The sequence below is a fragment of the Tenrec ecaudatus genome, chromosome 1 (genome assembly GCF_050624435.1).
Source record: "Tenrec ecaudatus isolate mTenEca1 chromosome 1, mTenEca1.hap1, whole genome shotgun sequence".
In the NCBI taxonomy this organism is placed as follows: Eukaryota; Metazoa; Chordata; class Mammalia; order Afrosoricida; family Tenrecidae; genus Tenrec; species Tenrec ecaudatus.
In genome coordinates, this window is record NC_134530.1 from 47985527 (window position 1) to 48007572 (window position 22046).

General features: G+C 42.6%; 1 protein-coding gene across 1 annotated transcript in view; it reads left to right on the forward strand.

Moving 5' to 3' along the window:
• Window positions 1-664: 664 nt before the first annotated feature.
• The window catches only part of CLIC4 (chloride intracellular channel 4), an 86827-nt gene continuing 65445 nt past the window's right edge, over window positions 665-22046 (forward strand). The window contains exon 1 of the mRNA XM_075552587.1: window positions 665-897. Coding sequence (XP_075408702.1) covers window positions 826-897 — 72 coding nt within the window. The 5' untranslated portion in view covers window positions 665-825. The remainder of the gene's footprint in view (window positions 898-22046) is intronic.

The window sequence follows — 22046 nt, forward strand, 5'->3', positions numbered from 1 at the left end:
AGAGAGAGAGAGAGAGAGAGAGAGAGAGAAGAGAGGGAGAGAGAGGGAGAGAGAGAGAGAGAGAGAGAGAGAGAGAGAGAGAGAGAAGAGAGGGAGAGAGAGGGAGAGAGAGAGAGAGAGAGAGGGAGGGAGAGAGAGAGAGAGAGAGAGAGAAAGAGAGAGAGAGAGAGAAGAGAGGGAGAGAGAGGGAGAGAGAGAGAGAGAGAGAGAGAGAGAGAGAGAGAGAGAGAGAGAGAGAGACCTCTTCGCCTCCCCAGGCCAGTCAAAAGCGTGAGGTCACCGGGCAAGACACCAGCCGCAGCTGCGGAGGACGCGCCAGCGCTGCGGAGGGAGGCGGTGTCAGGCCCGGGTCTCCCGGGGACTATCCCTCCGGCCTCCTCGGAAGGCGGGACAGAACGCCCCGCCCACTCTCGCCGGAGGCTGAGCTGTCCCGAGCTCTGGCCGAGGCCACGCCCTCAATCAAGACATTGCCCCGCCCTAGCAGGCTTCGGAGGCGTCTGAGTGGTCCCACAGGAGCCTCTCCTTCCCGAGGCCACGCCCCCGAGCTCCGGGCGCCCATTTCCTCAGGAGAGGAGCAGAGGCCGGGGCTTGGCCCCGCCCCCGCCAGGTGCCCCGCCCCTCCGCGCCCCGCCCCGCAGTTTGAAGCGGCTCGGGCCGACGCCGCCTCAGAGTCGCGCGCGGGACGTGGGGCGGTGCTGAGGAGCTGTGGTCGCGGCGAGCTAGACACTCGGACTCTCGAGGGAGGCGCAGAGCGGCGGAGCCGGCAGCCCGAGCAGCCCCGGGGTAGCAGCAGCCACCCGTCCGTGGAGTCCAGCCGAGCCGACCATGGCGCTGTCGATGCCGCTGAACGGGCTGAAGGAGGAGGACAAAGAGCCCACCATCGAGCTCTTCGTCAAGGTGAGCGCTCGCCCCGCCGCGCAGCCCGGCTGAGCCCCCGGCCCCCGCCCGGCCGAGCGGGGCGGCGTCCTGGTCGCGGGCGCCCCTGAAGCGCCCCCGCGCGGCGCCCCGCACCCGCCGGAGGGAAGCTCTGGCCCCGCGCCCCCGCCCCATTGTCTCGGGGCCACCCGCGCCTTCCCGCCTCCGGGGGCCTGTCGGGGGAGCGGGCTGGGGACCCGGCACCGCGAGGCGGCCGAGACGGGGCGGCGGGCGGCGCGGACGCCACACCCCGCTCGCGCGCTCGCGGGTCCGGGAGAGCGGCGGGAGGGTCGCCTCGGCCGCCTGCGACCCCCGAGGTCCCCAACTCCCGCGAGGAGGGTCCGGTCTCCAGCCCCACCCGACCCCACCCCTTGGCCCTCCCAGCCCTGCCCCTGCGAGGAGAAGCTGAACTTCTCCCGACGCCTTTGAGGACCGTAGTGGCTCCCCGCGGGTCTGAAACCGTAACTCCTCCGCGCGATCCCGAGAAGACGAAAGGGCAATAAAAGACAGGCGCCCCGGGCCGGCGGGGACGGAGCTTCCCGGCGCGGGCTCTCCTGAGTTACTTCACCCCCGTCGGGGTTCTTGGTGGCACCACGGCTAAGCGCTGGGCTGCGTCCCGGCAGGCCGGCGGTTCGAAGCCAGTGGGCGGCCGGGCGGAAGGCAAGTGGCAGTCGGCTTCCTGGGAGGTTGCAGCCTGGGAAGCCCCTGGGCCCAGTCGCGGGCCGCTCTGAGTCAGAATGCACTGGGTGTTTTGTTGTATGTGTTTTTTGTTGTTTCTCAAACGCGGAGTGCTTTGTATGATGCAACCTTTTGGCCACTCACCTCGGTGTTGCTGCCTCGGGAAAGACTGGGCGCCCTTTTGTTTTGGGAGAAAAACAGGAGGCAAAAAATTTCCAAACTTGTTTAGGGGCTCCACTGGGTTGATTTTGCCCTCTTTAGCCTTCACTTTTAAATCCCGGAGCTCCCCGATTTGCTTACAAACATTCCGGGTTGGATTTTTTTTTTTTAAAGCAGAGGGGACAGACTAGACAACGTAAACATCTGGATCCAGCTGCCTTTCTCAGAATTACTCCTCTCTCAGAACTGCTTGAAAATCTTGGGAGATCTCGTCCTCACTTTCTTAAAAGCCAAGTTCATTCAGAGCTGGGCAGCCTACTGGAAAATTAGCAGGAACCCAGAACTATTTTGTTCTTGTTTCCTTGAGTTTTTACGTTAAAGCAAGGGAGACATTGAAGAGTGTAGTTGAGTGGTATTTGAGGAGAGAAAAAAATACTTTGAAACGGAATATAGCAGTGGTTGTTCTAATGGTTTTCAAAAAGTGTCAGTCTTAGAAGTATTTTGGTCCCAGGAATTGAAGCAGCAAACAAGTATAAAACTTGTAAGAGTATTTTCACAAGGTCTGCTACCTTGGGTGGCAGATACAGAACTTTGATGGTCCACAGAACGTAAGGAGGAGCCTCCAACTAGAGACTGGAAAAAAGAAAGAGAAGAGAAAGGGAAGACGCTTGAAGTACAGGTTAGAGTGTTGTGTTGAGATTATTTTACTGAACAGGGGATGGAAAGGAACTTCCAGGAACTCAAAAAAAAAAAATCCACTCCAAATCTAAAATATGTGATATTTCATTGTGAAACTTTAGTTTTACCATTAAATCACATGAAGGTCTATCTGTCATGACTTCTCTTCAGCATTGTACTGGAATCGCAATCAATCCTAGAAGGCAAGAAAAGGAAACAATGGATAAGGATTAGAAAGGAAGAGATGAATATACCCCTCCACTCCCACCCAAAGCAAACAAACAGAAAACCCAAACCCAAGCTCTGGCAGTCAGTTTGGACTCAAGTGACCCTTAGAGGCAGTGGTTCTCAACCTTCCTAGTGACCCTTTAATTTAGTTCCTCAGGTGTGGGGACCCCCCCAACCATACAATTATTTTCGTTGCTACTTCATAACTGTAATTTTGCTACTGTTTGAATCAGGCAACCCCTGTGAAACGGTTGTTGGACCCCCAAAGGGGTTGAGACCCACAGGTTGAGAACTGCTGCTTTAAGGCATCCTGGTGGTGTAGTTGGTTAACCTCAAGGTCCAGGGGTTCAAACCCAGCAACCTTACCAAAGGGAAAAGATGAGGCTGTTTACTTTCAGTTCTACTTTGTCCTATAAGGTCATTTTGAGTCAGACATGACTGGAGAGCAGTGACCTAGTGACCCTATAGGACTCGAATAGAATTTCTGCCTGCTCCATAGGGCTTCCAAGGCTGTAAATCTTTACAGAATCAGCATGACACATGTGTCTCATGCACAGTGACTGGTGAATTCGAACCCCTAACCTATTGGTTAGCAACTAAGCACTACTTAATCACTGTGCCCTGAAGGCTGCTGCTCTAACACCCTGCTTATTATTCATTTGACCCTTCAATGAAAAGGAGATGGCAATGGTGCACTGTTTCCCAAACTATAGTCACTTACCCTTTCCTAGTGTTCTGTGTTTTAGATCTGCATTATTATGTATTAAATGTAGATTGCTTTTTAAAATACTTAACTTAGCTTTCATCATTGTATCTTTGCAACTATGGATAAGATGTGCTAAGTTTTTGTTAGGGCATAACTATTAACAGTTAAAAGCTTGGGAATCACCTAAAAGCAACCTGTTTACTTTTAGTTGTAAACCTTTATTACTGGGCTTGCTGGCAAGAATATATTATGAATCACCTGGGGGTCTTGTTAAAATGCAGATTCTGATTCACTTTTCTAGGTTGCCTCCTCCCCTGAGCTCAACCAGCACATGGCATCAGATGACAGTATGTTTAATGTCAGTGTAGGAAGTAGCCCCTTTGTAGAGTTTAGCTTTAGGAACTAGAATTTAAATTTGTGATTGTACCATTATGAATTGGGTCAATCACACTAACCAATAGTCACTAAAGGTCTTAGATTAGGGTGGTGATTGTAAGAAGTTAATCTAGTGCAGGATGGTTTAACACATCAGAGTAACTTTCTTTTGCGATATTTGTCAGGTGTTTTTAACCCAGAGCTGGACTGGTTTGAATCTGAATTCTAATAATATAATACCAGGCCAGCTTCTCAAGCTCTCAGTGGTTCAGTTTCTCACCCTCCAAAGACTATCATGATAACTATCTATCTATCTATCTATCTATCTATCTATCTATCTATCTATCTATCTATCTATCTATCTATCTATCTATCTAATCTATCTATCATTACAGAGAGGATTAGTTGCCAAGGTGTGTATTAATTCGGGTTATCTGGAGGGCTGTGGTTGTTCAGTGGTAGGATGCTTGCCTTCCAGGCTGGAGACCTGCATGGCGCTCCATGTACAGCTGGATCAGTGCACTGTGCCGATCATTGTGCTGCTAGGATGTCGGAGCAGGTTGTAGTGGAGCCTCCGGATCAAGAAAGGCTTGACGATCCACTTCTGAAATCAGCCTATAAAGCACAATGTAAAAACCCTATAAATGGTCTGATCCCCAACCTAGCTTGGGGATGGTACAGGATGAAGCAGTGCTTTGTTCTGTAGCGCAGGTGGACTTCATGAGTCAGCTGACTTGATGGCAGCTAGCGCCTTTGTAATAAATAATTCCCCTAAATAGCTTAACCTTATGCAAGTTTCTTTTCTACCAAGAGGCCCAGGGAGGCTGCTTGTAGATTATAGATGTTTGGGTACTTTCCTTCTCAGAGTCACTTGGGGACTAAAGCTTGTTGTTGTTCACCCCGAGGACATTTTCTTCTCAGATGTCCAAGTAACGGACATGTCCTGATTACAGCCAGTGGCAAGTGCAGAGTGTAGGGCAGTGTTTCTCGACCTTCCTAATGCTGCGACCCTTTCATACAGTTCCTCATGTTGTGGTGACCCCCCAACCATAACATTTTCATTGCTTATTCATCACTGTCATTTTGCTACTGTTATGAATCGGGTGATCCCTGTAAAAGGGTCGTTTGGCCCCCAAAGGGGTCACGACCCACAGGTTGAGAACCACTGGTATAGAGGAGTGATCTCAAGGGTTGCAGCCCAGAAAGTTCCACCTGTCATTTCCTCTTACTTTTGATTAGAGAGAACCTAATCACGTGGCCTTATTAACTGCCTTACATGAAGCATTAAGGACAGTGGTTATTTTTCTTTGTTGTTGATAGGAAGGAATGGTATTAATTGCAAGATTCATTATGGAATTCAGAGGATTCGGTAAATACTTGATATTACATATAAAACTCAGTGCAAGTCTTTCCCCATGGTTAAGAACCAATGTTCTAAAGGCAGTAACTCATAGTTTCTTGAGTGTAGAAAAATGTATAATACATACAGCCAAGGTATACAAGGAAGGGACTGGGCTAGATGGTCACTAAGGACATATCTGGTTCTGGTTATATGTGATTTAAGGCATGTACTAGGTATGAACTAAGTGCCCAATACTGAGCTACTAGATATTCTGGAATATATAAAAAATTGTATGTCCTGTCTTTAGGATTATGTATTATATTGAAAAGAAAACAGCACAAGGTGATAGGTCCTTGAGGAATCTAGTGCTGCTCACATTAGGTTGGGTCAGGAGATGTGGTGAATGGTAGAAGTAGGGTTGAACATGACCACGAGAATAACAAGAAGACTGGTAGCTTGGGAGTAAGTAGCCAAGAATGGGAAATTTAGCTTTTGAGCGTCTAGAAATTCCTCATGAAGGAAACAGTTGTTAAGTTGTTGGCAAGACTGAAAGGCAAAGGAAGGAATCAAGAATGAGTCAAATCCATGGGGCCATGGAAACAAGTTATTTAAAAGTTCTGGATGACATAGGTTTTTGATAATAACGTTTCAAATTTCCTAACCATTTTCACTCTCTGCACTTCCCTATTTAAAAAAAATACTTTTATTGGGGCTCTTACATCGCTTTTCACAATCCATTCATTCCTCCAATGAGTCAAGTACATTTGCATCATCATTTTCAAAGCATTCTTTTCCCACTTGAGCCCCTGATATCAGCTCCCCTATTTCCTTATTTTTAGGGTGTTGTGCTGTCAGCAATTTCTTGGTAGAAGTTAAGAAGGTGCAAAGGGGTAGTATGAATGGGCTAATTTGACAATCTAAATGGGAATTCTTTGTACTTTGTTTCTGTGGTAGGCTGCAACCTGAACTCTGTTTTGTATACACAGAGCAAATGAAATAAAATTTATGTAGAACCTTGTTGATTAGTTGAACAATATGTATTTCAACATCAAGATAATATTTCCTTGATTTTAATAGAGTTGCCATTTACTTGAAGTTTCCAGAGGGGAAAATTCAGGAGATAGAAGTGAACATAAAATGTGACGTTAATGAAAATGCTTCTTTATTTTTTAAAACATTTTATTAGAGGCTCATACAACTCTTATCACAATCCATACATATATTTACATCAATTGTATAAAGCATATCTGTAAATTCTTTGGCCTAATCATTTTTAAAGCATTTGCTCTCCACTTAAGTCCTTTGCATCAGGTCCTCTTTTTTCCCCCCTCTCTCCCTGCTCCCCCCTCCCTCATGAGCCCTTGATAATTTATAGATTGTTATTTTGTCATATCTTGCCCTATCCAGAGTCTCCCTTCCCCCCCCTTCTCTGCCGTCCATCTCCCAGGGAGGAGCTCACATGTGGATCCTTGTAATCAGTTCCCCCTTTCCAACCCACTCACCCTCCACTCTCCCAGCATCGCCCCTCACACCCCTGGTCCTGAAGGTATCATCCACCCTGGATTCCCTGTGCCTCCACCTCCCATATGCACCAGTGTACAACCTCTGCCCTATCCAGTCCTGCAAGGTAGAATTCGGATCATGGTAGTTGGGGGGAGGAAGCATCCAGGATCTGGGGGAAAGCTGTGTTCTTCATCGGTACTACATCGCACCCTGACTGACCCATCTCCTCTCCTAAACCCCTCTATGAGGGGATCTCCAGTGGCCGACAAATGGGCCTTGGGTCTCCACTTTGCACTTCCCCCTTCATTCACTAAGGTATCTATCTATCTATCTATCTATCTATCTATCTATCTATCTATCTCTCTATCTCTCTATCTATCTCTCTATCTCTCTATCCGTATACACATATACATACATACACACACACACACACATATATATATTCTTTTTTTTTTTTTTTTGCATGGTGCCTTATACCTGGTCCCTTTGGCACCTCGTGATCGCACCGGCTGGTGTGCTCCTTCCATGTGGGCTTTATTGCTTCTGAGCTAGATGGTCGCTTGTTCACCTTCAAGCCTTTAAGACCCCAGACACTATCTCTTTTGATAGCCGGGCACCATCAGCTTACTTCGCCACATTTGCTTATGCACCCGTTTGTCTTCAGCGATTGTATCATGGAGGTGTGCAGCCAATGATATGATTTTTTTGTTCTTTGATGCCTGATAACTGATCCCTTCGGGACCAAAAATGCTTCTTTCTTGTTACTTTTTTGCCTTAGCTGTTCCCCCAAACCAAACAGTGTGCCACCTTTGGCAAGGGCCATAGAGATGATTTGGATTAAATGTAAACTTCTGAGAAAACGAGGCCCAGGCTGCAGAATAGACAGGAGGCTACTGAGCCAAGAGGACTGAACATCAGGAGAAACCTGCCTGTGCAAAGCTAGGAGTGAGGCGATCTGGAGGACCTGTCAGTAAAAGTCACAGTTGGCTTAGAAAGATGCTTGCAGCCAAATAAAGGCTGGTGAACAAGACTTTCCCACTCCCTGCTCCACTAGAACTGTGGAGCCTTAGTGTTCTGGAGTTTCCTGGATAGGAAATTAATAAATCCATAAAAGGGAAATGTGTTAAGATGGGAAGTATGAATAAGACATTATAAATACAAGATTTTGATAAGTAGGGAGTAAGTTAGGACGTGTCTGTCCATTTTAGAGGCTCTTGTCGGGAATGGAAAGGGAATTTCTAAAGGAAAATAGCATTTCGGGCATGATTACAAAGCACCTAAGTATGGTTTAACAAATCTAAATTTATCTCAGCCATCAATTTTTGAATTTTCTTGGATTTCTTTGAATCCTGTTGTCTTTTTTTTTTTTGAGGCTTGGCTATCCCTCATGCCCAGTACTAAGTATAGGCATAAGGAATCTCAATTAGCCTTATTTGGATTCTGTTTTTTCTTTTATTTAAAATATAAAACCCAGAGACTATATTAACTTAATTATAAACTTATGAAAGTAACCTCAGTGTAGATAAATAAGACTGTTTGTGAAAGTTGTGCTAAACATAGAATTGAGTACACACACACACACACACACGTAAAAACAAAAACACGAGCCGTTGCACTGCTCAGCTCATTAGAACATGACAGAATCCCCAGTCAGCACTCCTACCCCTACCTTCACCCCTACATGCGGCCCCTTTCTCCTCCCCCACACCCTGTTCTTTACACATCCCTACCCCTCTTGAATTTTAACACTCGTTGTGAAGAAGTAATGATATTAGAACCATGCCAAGTATTGGCCTTACATTTCATCATATGTATAGTCCATATACTTTAAGCTGTCATCCACAGATTTTGTACTTCTCTTGAAGCTGAAATACAGCATGGTTTAAGATTAAGTGAGGAATGTCACAAGTTTCTTTTTGGTAGTAAATTATTTTAGCTTTACATGTGAACTAATTCTTATGAAAAGGCTTTAGTTCTCATTATAGTTATAAAAGCATCAGTCATCTGTAAAGATTGGCAAGTATTGAAGTCTACCATGATGCAGTTTAACTCTGTCGTTGTTTGGGAGAAGCTAAAAGACAGTTTGAACAAACACTGGTGAATACAAAATAATTAGACAAAAGCCAAAGTCATTAAGAACTCTTAAGGGTAGGTGAATATGAATGTTCATTAAAACAAAAGTGTGCCGTGGTGCTCCTTAGAAAAATGGGAGAGTGGTAGCTGTGAGACTGCATACACTCTTGATGACCCAGAGAAGGTGGTTACACTTCAAAATTGTTTTTACCTTGAACATATCATTCCCAGACAAAATCGGAAATAGCTTGAAACCATGAATTCATATTACTTGATGTCTCAAAAATTGAAAACCAAACTCACTGTTACTGAGTCAATGCTAGCTCCTAGTGACCCTATAGGACAGGATAGAGTGTCTCTGAGTTCCGAGACCCTCTTTAAGGAGTAGGAAGCCTGCTTTTCTCCTGTGGTTCAGCGGTAGTTTCAGACTGCTGACCTTGTAGTTAGCAAACCAATGCATAGCCACTATACCACCGGGGCTCCTGACTTACTTAATGGCTTATTTTAGCTAACACAGGGATCTAAAATTTGATTTAAAAATCTTTAATCTAAACCAAGCCAAACCCATTGCTGTCCAATCAATTCTGAGTCCTAGCGACCCTCTATAGGGTTTCTGCAGCTGCCACTGTTTCCCAGGACAGAGGGCTTCTTCTCTCTCCCGAGGAGGCCTGCGTTTGACCTGCTAAACTCAAACTGCTGAGTTTGAACCGGGTCACCAACCCAGTGCTTCACGGATGTCACCACCAAGGCTCGTCAGTTCTTCGTGAAATCATGTAAAAACCTTTATATACACTGTTGTAGATACTTAAAATAATTTAGCACAAGTAATTATAGTGTTAAGTCTGTTTTCAGTTTAAATATTGGCTTTGAATTAGAAAATGTCATTTTCTTTCTGCTTTTTAGCAGATTCACATGTGTATTCTTGTAAATATACAGGTCTTTTGTCCAATTATAAAAGATACACAAATAAAAATAACCACTACTATAACTTTGTTTTAGAAATGCTGTTGTTATATGTCCTCATCTTATTCACAAACGTGCGTGAGTTATTAATGGAAGTAAATGTATAGTCCTCAATGTTCTTCACAGCAGTGGAAGACTTTGATTAGTAAAAACGGAAGTCTAATCTAATATTTATCATGTATTAAATGAGCTGGTTTGAAGAAAGCTTACTTTATTTAAATGTTATAAAAGAACTCAGATTACATCTGGCTTTATCTTCCTAATCGCACTCAAGGCACTTTGATATTTGCTGAAGGGAAAAAAATGTAACCTTTTATGAGACATCTGCCAACACCTAGAATTGTTTATTCAGTAGATGCTGTTTCAGTGATGTAAAGTAGGCCTTTTCTTCTTTAGGAGAAATCTCTTCTAACTGCCAAATTGTTTTTTAGTATTAACTTCTTTTAATGTCTGTATAATATGTAAGATATGCCTGTTTTATAGTTGGAAATTATAAGATACAATCTTTGGCTAGGAGCAATCTAGCATCATTGCAGGGATTGAAATAGAGCCTTTATTGAGTATATGTGAGTTGGTCTGCTAACCATAGGTCAACAGTTAGAAACCAGCAGCTGCTTACAGGAGACAGAAACCCACAGTCTCGGAAACCCACAGGGGCAGTTTCACCTGGTCCTATAGGGTGGCTGTGAGTCCACATCGACTTGATGGCAGTGCGTCTGGTTTGGGTTATGGATGTGCTGAGAGATCACAGAGGAAGAACAGGCTTTTTGTCTTCAAGGATCTAACAGCACCGTCTAATGGGCAGTCAGGGGTCGAGACGACCATCATCGTACATTCTTAGCACCATCTTTTTCCTAAAATATATTTAGTTTTTGTCTTAGGTTCTTTTGTAGTCACGCTGAATTAATTTAGGAGGCAATTTAAATAAGATAATTGACTTAAAAGATGAGTGAAATGTTTTTGTTACATTCTTACAGGTGAGTGGTGTTGCTGAATCTACTATGTATGGTTTTATTGTCTGTGATTATTATAAATATGTATCTTTTCCCTCAGTAACTAAATGTATTTTGTAGTTTACAATTTTAACCTGTCCAAAACAAAACAATATTTTTTTGCCTCAAAGCCTAAAGGCATACTACTTTCTCTAGTTGCTTATTGAATTAGATACAAATTCTTTGATCTTGCATTTATAGTCTTCCAGATGTGATCCATCACCACACCCTCATGTAGAGCACATATTCTTGCAGTGCTGGTCTGAACATGCCCTGTACTTTTCTATTTATGGAAGATTTTTCTCCCTGATGTTTCCTTCACTTGAAATAACTGGCTTCTCTAGTCTCTTTCCTGAATACTGTTTATGCTTGTTAGAATAATCTGTTCTCCTTTCTATCATTTATTCAACAATACAAGGCGCACAGTTCTAGGTGCTAGGATCTAGCAACGAACAAAGTCCCTGCATGATGGTAGTTATATTCCAGTTGGGAGAGGCAATTGATAAACAAATGTCTACTAGTGATAAGTGTGCTGTAAAGAAGAATAAAGTACGGTAAAGAGTGTGGAGAGCAGCAGAGTGGGTGCTTCATTGGATCATTTTGGTAACTCTGTGGAAAATAGAATATAGGGAGACAAAGACAGAGGCAGGGACAATAAGTAGAGGTAACTTCAGTAATTGAGGCAAGAGATGATGGTGGCTTGGACTAAAATGGATTCAGTGAAGGGTGGATGAGAAATAGCCTGATTCTGGATATAATTGTAAAGTAGAGAAAGGGATTTCTTAATGTGGAGATGACAGGACTTCCTAATGGACCGGATGTGAAGTGCAAGAGAAGAGGAATCAAGGATGATTCTGAGTAACTCGAAGGATGGAGTTGCCATTAACATTAGATGGGGAAGGCCATGGGAAGTGCTGGCTCTGATGAGGAGAAAATCCAGAACTTAGCTTTTGAACATGTCAGCTATGTTAAAACTGCATGAAGACTACTGTGGGAGAGGCTTAGGTTAAAGAAACACAAATAAGCAGAGTATACAATTTAAGAAAAGAATAGGACATCTTTGGAAAATGGGAGATTTAGATGGAAGCTCAATGAGGGCTTCTCTGAGGACCTAACATGTAGGATGAGCAGTCATTAGGGGAAGAATCAGCATACATAAAGCTTGGAAATATTTAATAAATTGAGAGATTAATGTGGTTGGAATATTGAGCACACATATGGGGAATAAGATGGGCTAGATCATGGTGGTGTCATAAAATAGGGCAGTTCTTAAAAAGGTTTATGTGAGGGTATATCTGCTCTATTATCAGATCTGTATTTTAAGAAGAGCCGTCTGGCTGATCTTCAGAGAATGGATTGAAGGGAGGCAAGAGTAGAAACAAAGGATACCAGAAGGCATTGCAATCAAGAAAAATGAGAAGTGACTTGGACTTAGGGTGGAGATGGAGAGAAGAGAAAGGAGTTGAGATTTTGGAGGTACAGTTGAGGAAGAGTGTGTGAGAGAATGGGGTTTCTAACAAATTAGATCACTCTTTGATAGAGATACTTTCGAGGTGGATGAGGAGCATAGTTTTTCAGTTATTGCATTTGAGGTGGCTGACATGTAAAGTGGAGATGTCTAATAGAAAGTTGGATGTACAGTACAGATCTGATGCTCCGAAACAAGGCAGATGAGAGGAATTTGAGACGTGATGACATGTCACGTGGTATTTATGAATATTAAGAAAATATATTTATGGGTATTAAGAGTAGTATGCATACTATGAGTAAGGCTGAAGAAGAATTTGATGCATTTTAACTGTGATGTTGGTAAAGAAATTGAATATACCATTAATGTACCATGAGCTGCCAGAAGAATGAACAATACATCTGTCTGAGAAGTACAGTCAGAGTTCTTTTTAGAAGCGAGGATGGCAAGACTTTGTTTCACTTACTTTGAACATGTTATATTACCAGGAAGAGACCCAGTTCCTGGAGAAGAACATCATGCTTGGTAGAGGGTCAACAAGAAAGAGAAAGACCCTCAGTGAAATGGCTTGGTACAGTGGTGACAAGAGCAGGCTCCAATGTAGCCATGACTGTGAGAGTGGCATGGGACTGGGCAGTGTTTGTCTCTTTTTGCTTCCAGTCTTGTATATATGGTTGCAATGAGTCGGAACCGACTCAGTGACACCTAACAACAGCATTTACTTACAGTGGAGGAGCTCATTCTGTGCTTGAGTGGGGCATTGGAGAAGTGCCCAGGACCAAGTTCTGAGGGGTTTTCAACAATTAGGGGTTGGCTAACGGAGAAGTTTGAAAAGGAGAATGTAGAGGGCTTACAATAGAGGTGTTGGAGTGGTAACATGATGGACTACTAACCATGAGATCAGCATTTCGAAACCACTTGGAGAAAGATGGGGCTTGCTGTTCCTTAAGGAGGTAGTCTCGGGAACTTACAGGGGCAGTTCTACCCTGCCCTAGGGTACAGGGTTGCTAAGAGTCAGCACTGACTCCAGGGCAAAGCTACCAGTTGCTCTGAGTCGATGTAGTGATATCTCTCTCTCTCTCTCTCTCTCTTTCTCCATACATGGATAGATCTGTGTGCATCTTGGAGAGAGTTAAGGAGAGTGATCAGTTGTGTTACTGCTGAGAGTTCAGGTAAAATAGGTAGTATTTTAGAAAGCAACAACAAGGTACTGAGAGTTTTCTCCTGATGCCTAGTAAGATTAGCTATCCAAGAAATTGTATCTTTGCATCTTCACGCACACATCTTTTTTCTGATGTTGGAGCTAGGAAGTCTAGCCTGAATAAAAGCTGCCTTTCAGCATTTAGTTTGACCTCTTACAAAGCTTCCCCTGCTTCTGGTACCCTCTCCTGTCATTTTACAGAATCATTGTTTCCTTCCTTCCTTTATTACTGATAGCCATTCCTTTAACTGTTGTAAGAAGTCCATAATATGAAGGCATTTGGGTATTTGGCTAAACTTACTGCCTTTGTCTTTTATTTAAAATAATATCTTACACTCATACATAGCCACTGATAAAGCTCTAAATTCCTTTGTATTAAGAAAAATTTGCCTCCTTTTATTGCAATGTCTTTTGTGATAAATGCAGGGGGATGGAACACACTTTAAGTAATCACTCATTAAGAAGCGTTTACTAAGTACCTCCTAAGAGGAGCGGCTCTCTGCATTGAGCAAACAGGAAGATGTGTCTTTGAGCTCCTTCAGACCAGATCAGAGCTAATGCAAAGAGGGGATACTTGGGAGAGCTTCAGGAAGTTTGTGTGAAAATGGAATGAAAAAACAGAATTTTTCCACCAACTTTTTGATGCCTCTAATTGTATCTTTAATATTACAATATAATTTTTATAATGTTATAACTCCTTGAAACTACTTAATAAACTATTCATGGCATGGTGGACATTTAATACACAAAAATGAGCAGTAGGCTTGTTTTCCTGTTGCTGCTAGAACAATTATGAGATAAGAGTTATCACTAGAGCCTATTACAGGGCATCATCTTAGAGGGGAAATATTTTCCATAAGAGTCATAACTTGCTGGTAGGTGAGACTGAGGCCGTTTTTACTATTTAGAAGATATGGCTTATATGTTTGTTCACACCCACTTATTTTTCTGTTGCATTTCTGAAATGCATGATATAAAATACATATATAAAAAAGTATTTCACACTTTGTTCTAAACATCTTAAAAGCATTTACTATGTGCCAAGCACTATGTGAAGTGCATTTCCTGTAACAATACATTGGATTATTACTCAAGAAAATATTTGTTCAGGAAATGTACTGAAGCTTTTCTTTTTTTCATTGCACAGACTTGATTCCAAAGGGGGCTGGTGGAAGTAAAGGAAATAAATGATCACATGATTGGGGAAAAGCAAATGCTTATTAAATTCACGGAAATCTTTGTACAAGAAGTCATAGAAATAGATGGAGTGGTTGTAAACTACCTCAAATAACAAGGGCTCATTCATATTTGGTGTTTTGATTTAGTGCTTTGAAATGACTCCTTCTAGATTGAAATGAAAAGATTTACTCCCACCCCCCTCAAAGTAAAAAAGATTGACGGGAGAGTCTAGTACTATGATTTGACCCTGAGCAACGTCTTTGTGTATCCACTTTGTGAGTCCTTGGAATGAACCGTTGTGACAGCCATTATCCTGATGAGTGAGTAGGGACTCTGGTAGATTATATAGTGTTGCCTCAGTATTGCTTATTAAGGTTCTTTCTGTCATTGTAATGCTTGAGAGCTGACATCCCAAACTCAGAGCCACAGAATGATTGTTGAATTGAAATAGCACTTGTGTTTCCCTATTCCCTATGTAGGAACTAAAATAATCTTATTCTGGAATTGAAGATTGTAGGGATTTATATTTCAACTAGCAGCTGAGTCATCATATGAAAGACTGGATCTTAGCTTTAAGCTGTTGTCAGAGTGTAGAGGTTAAAATTCAGACTCTGGAGCTAGTTGTTTGGGTTTGCATCGTGTTTCTGCCTTTTACTAGCTGCCTTAGCATCTCCACTGATGTCAAAGGACTATCTGGGCATTTGTAGAGATGAAGAATTAATATTAAGACAAGCACTTGGGACAGTGACTAACATGTGAACATTCTTCTATGGACATTTGGGAAAGCTGAGTTGAGACTGTTGGCCTGTGATTATATTAGTTCAATATGTGTGGTTTAAGCCTCCAGGATATTACTAAGAAGCATCTGCTACCACAGAAAGGTGAGGCGTTTTCCATTCTTTATCAGAAAAGCAGGATTACTACAAAAAAACCTGAGGTTAGATTGGAATCTATTCCTGAATTCACTTCAGTGACTGTGTCAACACTTACCAGGTAACCAAACAAAGGAAAGTCTGATAGGACTCTGCCATTTCAGATCATCTGCCTCAGCAACTCTTTCTGGACTTGTAGTTAAAGCTGAGAGTACGTTATTTGGGAAGTTTTTATTTTTTAAGTGGAAGCTGAAAGAATAGAACTAGGATACTCCATATAGGCTGTTGTGGTTCTATAGATATACATTTGAATTATGGATTTTGGCTTCTATTATGCTTCTCTCCCTTTGCTACTAAATTTTACTACTCCCTGATTTTTATTCACCTATAAAACCAAACTTTTTATTCAACGCTTTAAGAGAAATACACATGTTTCAGTTCGCTCCCGTTGAGTCGATAACTGACTCATAGCGACCCCTAATCTTTAGTTTCCCAGAAAGGGAGGGGGAGATCAAGTCCTTAATGTGTAGCAGAAGAAAATGAGTTAATAATAGATTTATAGGTATATGCTTAGTAGTTGAAATAGTAAGGAGACCTGGTGACTCCGTGGTTAAGTGTTCAGCTCCTAACGGAAAGGTTCATCCGTAGAAGTAAGTTATGGGAGTCTGCTTCCTTAAAGATTGCCAGCCTTGGAAATCCTATGGGACAGGCTTATCCTGTCCTACCCGGTCAATTTCTGGGTTGGAATTGATTTATGGCAAAGGGTTAAAGAGGTAAGGGTAGCATTGAAATGACTTCTTTTTAGGAGTAGGTGGGTAGCATTTATTGAAACAAGCATCAGCATTGAACTCTGAGCTGTTTAAAACAAAATTGGGGTAGTCACTTTTTTTTTAACAGAATTTACACTAGAAGAGCTAAATTCAATGACTCAATTTCTTTGAATATGTGGACTATTATTTTTGTAGAAAGTGTGGTATATAGTAAAATCATAGTACCTGGCATCTACTATAAAGTTATATTCTAGCTTGTCACACTCTACTGAAAATGACATGCTACTTTTTTGCATTCAATCACTAGTATGGTCCCATTTAAGAAAGTACCTCCCCCTCCGTACACCCCATTCCCCCCCCCCCCAATTTAAATGTGTGGGTAAGCAGAGGAGACACATGCCTTAATCTGGCCCTGACTCCATAGCCTACAACAGAAGTCTGGGCTGCAAATTCTTTGTGAATTTGCAGTTGTGTCCTGGGCCTGCCCCACCTGAGTGCTGGATCTAGGAGGGGTAGGGATAGCAGATTCCTGCCCTTTCCAATCTCAGCCCTCCCTCACACTAGTGAAGGCCTCTTAATTCTAAACTAATTCTAGATCCTAAAATTAAAAAAATTAAAAGTAGGTATATAATTATATATTTGACTTATACCGCTACAGCAGGATGGTGATAAAACTTTAGCATGGCTTAATTGATGAGATAAGAATTGTAAAATGACTTGGACATTCTTAATTATGTAATAAAATTTTATAATGTTATAGCCCCTTGACGATTACTCTCTAGGAAACCCTGTAGGGCAGTTCTACTCTGCCATATAAAAATAAATATTCATTAGCTAGAGGACACTTAAAATGAGCAGTAGGCTTTTGTTTTCCTGTTGCAGCTAGGATAGTTGTCATGAGAGCAGATAGCGTTAGTATTTATTTCAGAACAGTCACAGTGTCTAGCTCACTATATATATTAGCTAATTTAATCTTCCTGTGAACTCTGAAATAAAGGTGCTGTCAATACTGCCTTACTGATGTTGGTTAGACACGTCATTGTCTCCGTGGTCATAGTACTAATTAGTTGTATGGCAGGGATTTGGACCAAGGTGTTTATGAATCAATCCAGAGCCTGAGAAGTTATGCGATGGGCTACTTAACTGCAATTTCAGCAGTTTGAACCGGGCAGCCATTCCTGAGGACAAAGAGGAGGCTTTCTACTGCTATAAAGAGTGACAGTCGCAGCAACCACAGGGCTAGTTCTACCCTGCCCCATAGGATCACTGTGAGTTGGAATCTACTCAATGGTAGTGAGTGCGGTTTTGGTTTTATATGACAGATCGCCAAGTCTTTTCTCCTGTGGAGCCACTCACTGCTGGTGGGTTGGAACTGGGACTCACAGCATAACCACAATCAAGAGTCTACCGTTGGTGTAGAGTCTTCTCTGTTTAACGCTTGAATTTCACACAGAGTGGTCTCTCCTATTTGCTGCTTCCAGTTACCCCCAAAAAGAAAAAGGGAAAAAATTCTGAGGACATTTAAGAATATTTCTAAAACATACTTGTGCCATTGAGCCTAAATGCTTACTACATGAGTCTGGTTACTTTCAGTCTCTTGGTTAATTTTGAAAGGAAACTGTAAGATTTCCATGAACTCACCTGGTTAATTAGTATTTTTAAAAAGGGTTATAAACATGTAAGGAAGCGAACGTGAACACCACATTATATTTGGTTTTAGGATTCTTTTCCAGTTTAGAAATACCAAAGTTGCTTAGGTTTTAAAAAGTCACATAATAACTTGTTAGTAACTTTATTTTTTTTACCCTCCCTGTTCAAAGAACCCTACCCTTAATCTTTGCATTGTTGATAGACAAAAAGCAAGGAAGTTTCTTTTTGTGGAGAGAGGAAATGGCTGTCAGTTTAGGACTTTATCCATATTAGGCATAAACTAAATATAGATATGTGTAATCCAGGAGTGAAGTCACATCTATAAAGTTTCTTAAGCAAAGCTAATGAGATCAGCCGGTACTTTTAGAGTTGTTTTTTTTTTTTAAACTTCTGACTCACTTTAAAATGTTGCCAAACTGATTTATCCTATAACGTGTCTTTCAGTGTCCCTTCAAATAAAGGGAAAGCATTCATGGGGAAGTCTTGCTTCAAAAACAAGCATGCAATTTCTAATTTATGCACATCTCCTTTTGATGCATATGTAGCCATCTCTTTACATTTCTTGTCTCTGTCATTTTCTTTTTTCCCCTCCCCCCCCCCCCTCTGTCATTTTCTTATACCAGTTTTAAAAATTGATTTTATTCTTTTTTCAAATTGATATTATTCTTCAATCTTTCACACATTTTTATCGAGACTGGATTCTTGCCTTGTGTATAAAGCATTTACTTATATTACTTAGTAATTTCTTGTGTTTTTAACCGTGAAGTCAGAAGTTAATTGTCTGGTTACAGAGTATCCAATAGAACAGAAAGTAAGTCTGGTTCTGCCCAAAGCACGTCTTCTCAAATGCACACTTTTAACAGCACCCCCAAAGCCATCCTTGCACACAATGATTTCCAGTTCTTTCTCTCTGCAGGGCTCTTTGCAGACTTGCCAAGACATTCAGGCACATAGAAGAAGTATGATTTGCTTCTGAGCAGGAAAATTATTAGAGGTACTTTAATACAGAAAAATTATTTGAAATACTTTAGAATGCAATTCACTGTAAGAAGTTTAGCTTGACATCTCATTCCACAGGGCTTTGAGGAGGAGAGGTCAGTTCATGAAACCAAATGTTCTCTTAGGCTCAGTTCAAATACCTTCTGAATCCTTCCTGACCTTGTGGTGGCTTTAGCAGAGATAATCCTTTCCTACTAACTCCCTAGAGTATTTGGGATTTTTTATTTTGCCAGTTAATCGAATAAATTTTTTTTCTTTAAATCACTTTATTGGTGCTCGTACAGCTCTTATCACAATCCATATATATCCATTCATTGTGTCAAGTACATTTGTACATGTAGCCATCATTTTCAAAACATTTTCATTCTACTTGAGCCCTTGGTATCAGTTCATCTTCACCCTCCCCCACCCTCTCCCTCATGAACCCTTGATAATTTATAATTTTTTTCATGTCTTACACTGACCACTGTTTCCCTTCACCCACTTTTCTGTTGTCCGTACTCCTGGGAGGAAGTTAAATGTAGATCATTGTGATCATTTCCTTTTTTCCCCCCAACTTCCCATTACTGGTATTGCTACTCTCATTATTGGTCCTGAGGGGTTTATCTGTCCTGGATTCTGTGTTTCAAGCTCTTATCTGAACCAATGTACATGCCCTGGTTTTGTAAGGTAGAATTGGGTTCATGTTAGTGGTGGCAGGTGAGGGGGAAGCGTTAAAGAACTAGAGGAAAGTTGTATGTTTCATTGGCGCTATACTGCACTCTGACTGGCTCTTCTCTTCCTTGTGACCCTCTGTAAGGGGATGTCCAATTGTCTACAGATGGGCTTTGGGTCTCCCCCTCATTCATATTGATATAATTTTTTGTTCTGGGTTTTTGATGCCACAGGCTGGTGTGCTTCTTCCATGCAAGCTTTGCTGCTCCTCAAGTAGATGGCCTTTTGTTCACCTTCAAGCCTTTAAGACCCCAGACACTATATCTTTTGATAGCCGGGCACCATCAGCTTTCTTCACCACATTTGCTTATTCTCCATCCTCATTTCTAAGGAACATTCTCGCTGTCCTTCCCACATAGAGATGTGCTTGTTTTTCTGGCAGTCCATGGTATTTTCTGTATTCTTCACCAGCACTCAAATGCATCAGTTCTTCTGTGGTCTTCCCTAGTCATTGTCTGACTTCCGCATGCGTAAGAGGCAATTGAAAATACAATGGCTGGGTAAAAGTGCATCCTGGTCCTCAAAGGGACATTCTTGCTTTTCAACACTCTAAAGAGGTCTGCGTGCAGAGTTACTCAATGCACTTACTTGATTTCTTGACTACAGCTTCCAGGAACATTGACTGTGGGCCCAAGCAAGATAAAATCCTGACAACTTCAATTTTTCCTCCCTTTTTCATGACTTTATCTATTGGTTCAGTTGTGAGGGCTTTGGTTTTCTTGATATTGTGTTGTAATACACACCGAATGCTGCAGTCTGTAATTTTCATCAGCATGTGTCTCCTGTCCTCCTCTCGTTCAGCACACCATGGGGCCGCAGACCTTCCCCAGTTCACGGTTTCAAGCATCATCTTTGTCTTGTGGTTAGGAAATATCCCGTTGCATGAGGGTCCACATGTATCTGTCTTTTGCTGGTGGACATGGTTTGGTTCCACATTTAGGCTACTAGGTAGCTGTTTGATCCCCTGCTTCCAAGTCTTTGGGGTTACATACCCAGCCCTCATCACTTTTGAACTAAAATGATTCCGGCAGGTGAACTGAAGGATGTGGGCAGTGGAAGAGATGTCATGAATCACAGGTGAAAAGTCCAAAAGTGCACCGCACAGGGCGCAGGAGCCCAGACTCTGACGTATGGCGTGAGGGGGAGCTGGAGCAAGGCTCTGGACGGCAGAGGGCAGGCATAGGAAGAGCTGCTCCTGCCCACGGAGAGGCCTCATAGGCAGGGTCAGTAGACGGGGCTACAGGTGGGCCCGGCTCCTGATATTGTTGCTATTAGGTGACATTGAGGCAGTCTGACTCCCTGCCACATCTGTAGCATCCTCACAATCCTACCTGCCTTTGGCTGCGTTCTGGACAGGAGCAAAAGCCAGCAAAGGGTGTCTGTAGATAGTTGTTAGATTCCCGTGAGCCAGTTCCCACACAGCACCACCCTGTACTCCGCCCAGTCCTGATCTTTCCACACATTGATCCTGTGCTGGAGCCCATGGTCGCAGCCACTGTGTCAGTCCATCTCCTTGAGGGCCCTCCGCTTTTCCACCGGCCCTCTGCTTTACGAAGCACGATGTCCTTTCCCAGAGGCTGGTCTCTCCTAAAGATAGGTTCAAAGTACACGAGACCAAGTCCCACCATCCTTGCCTCTGAGGAGCTTTCTGACTATACTTCTTCCAAGACAGATCTGTTTGTCGCCCAGGGTACTTTCGACATGCTTCACCAGCACCATGAGTAAACACATTGATTCTCCTGTCTTCCGTAGTCAAGGTTCCACTCTCACATGCATAGAAGGCAACTGAAAAGACCATGGTTTGGGTCACGCACGCCTTAGCCCTTCAAGTTTCCTGCCTGTTTGTCAACGCTCTAAAGAGGCCCTGTGCAGCAGAATTACCTAATGCAAGGCCTCAAAAGATTTCTTTACTGCTGCTTCCATGAGCAGATTGTGGATCCAAGCAAGGCAAAATCCTTGACAACTTCAGTCCTTCCTCCATTTATCATGAAGTTCCCTATTGGTCCAGTTGTGAGGATGTTGGTCTTTTTTACAGTTAGTTGTCATCCATAGTGAAGACTACAGTCCTTGATCTTCTTCAGTAAGTGCTTCCAGTCCTCTTCACTGTCAGCAGGCCAGGTGGTGTCATCTGCATATCACAGGTTGCTATATGCCTTCCTCCATTCCTGAGGATGTATTCTTCTCCATATAATCCAGCTTCTCCTGGATGACCATGATCTTACCAGCACAGTGCACAGTGTTTGTGCACAGTGTGGGCCGAAGTGAGGAGACAGAGCCCAAATGAATTTTTATCACATTTTTATTCCAGGATAAAATATGAGTCTGACCTTCTACAAACCTATTATGGCTACCTACCATAATTTCCACTAAATAAAATCCAAACCAGTTTCCATGGAAACCCCATATGTGACAGTGATCTTGTTCTCCTTAAGGTTTTCATGGCTGTGCCTTTTGGAAGTAGATCACCAGGCCTTTATTCCGAAGCATTTGGAGGTGGGTTCAAACCAACAACAACATTTTGGTTAGCAACCGAGCATTTGACTGTTTGCACCTTCCTTCATTAAAGATTCCCAATAATTCA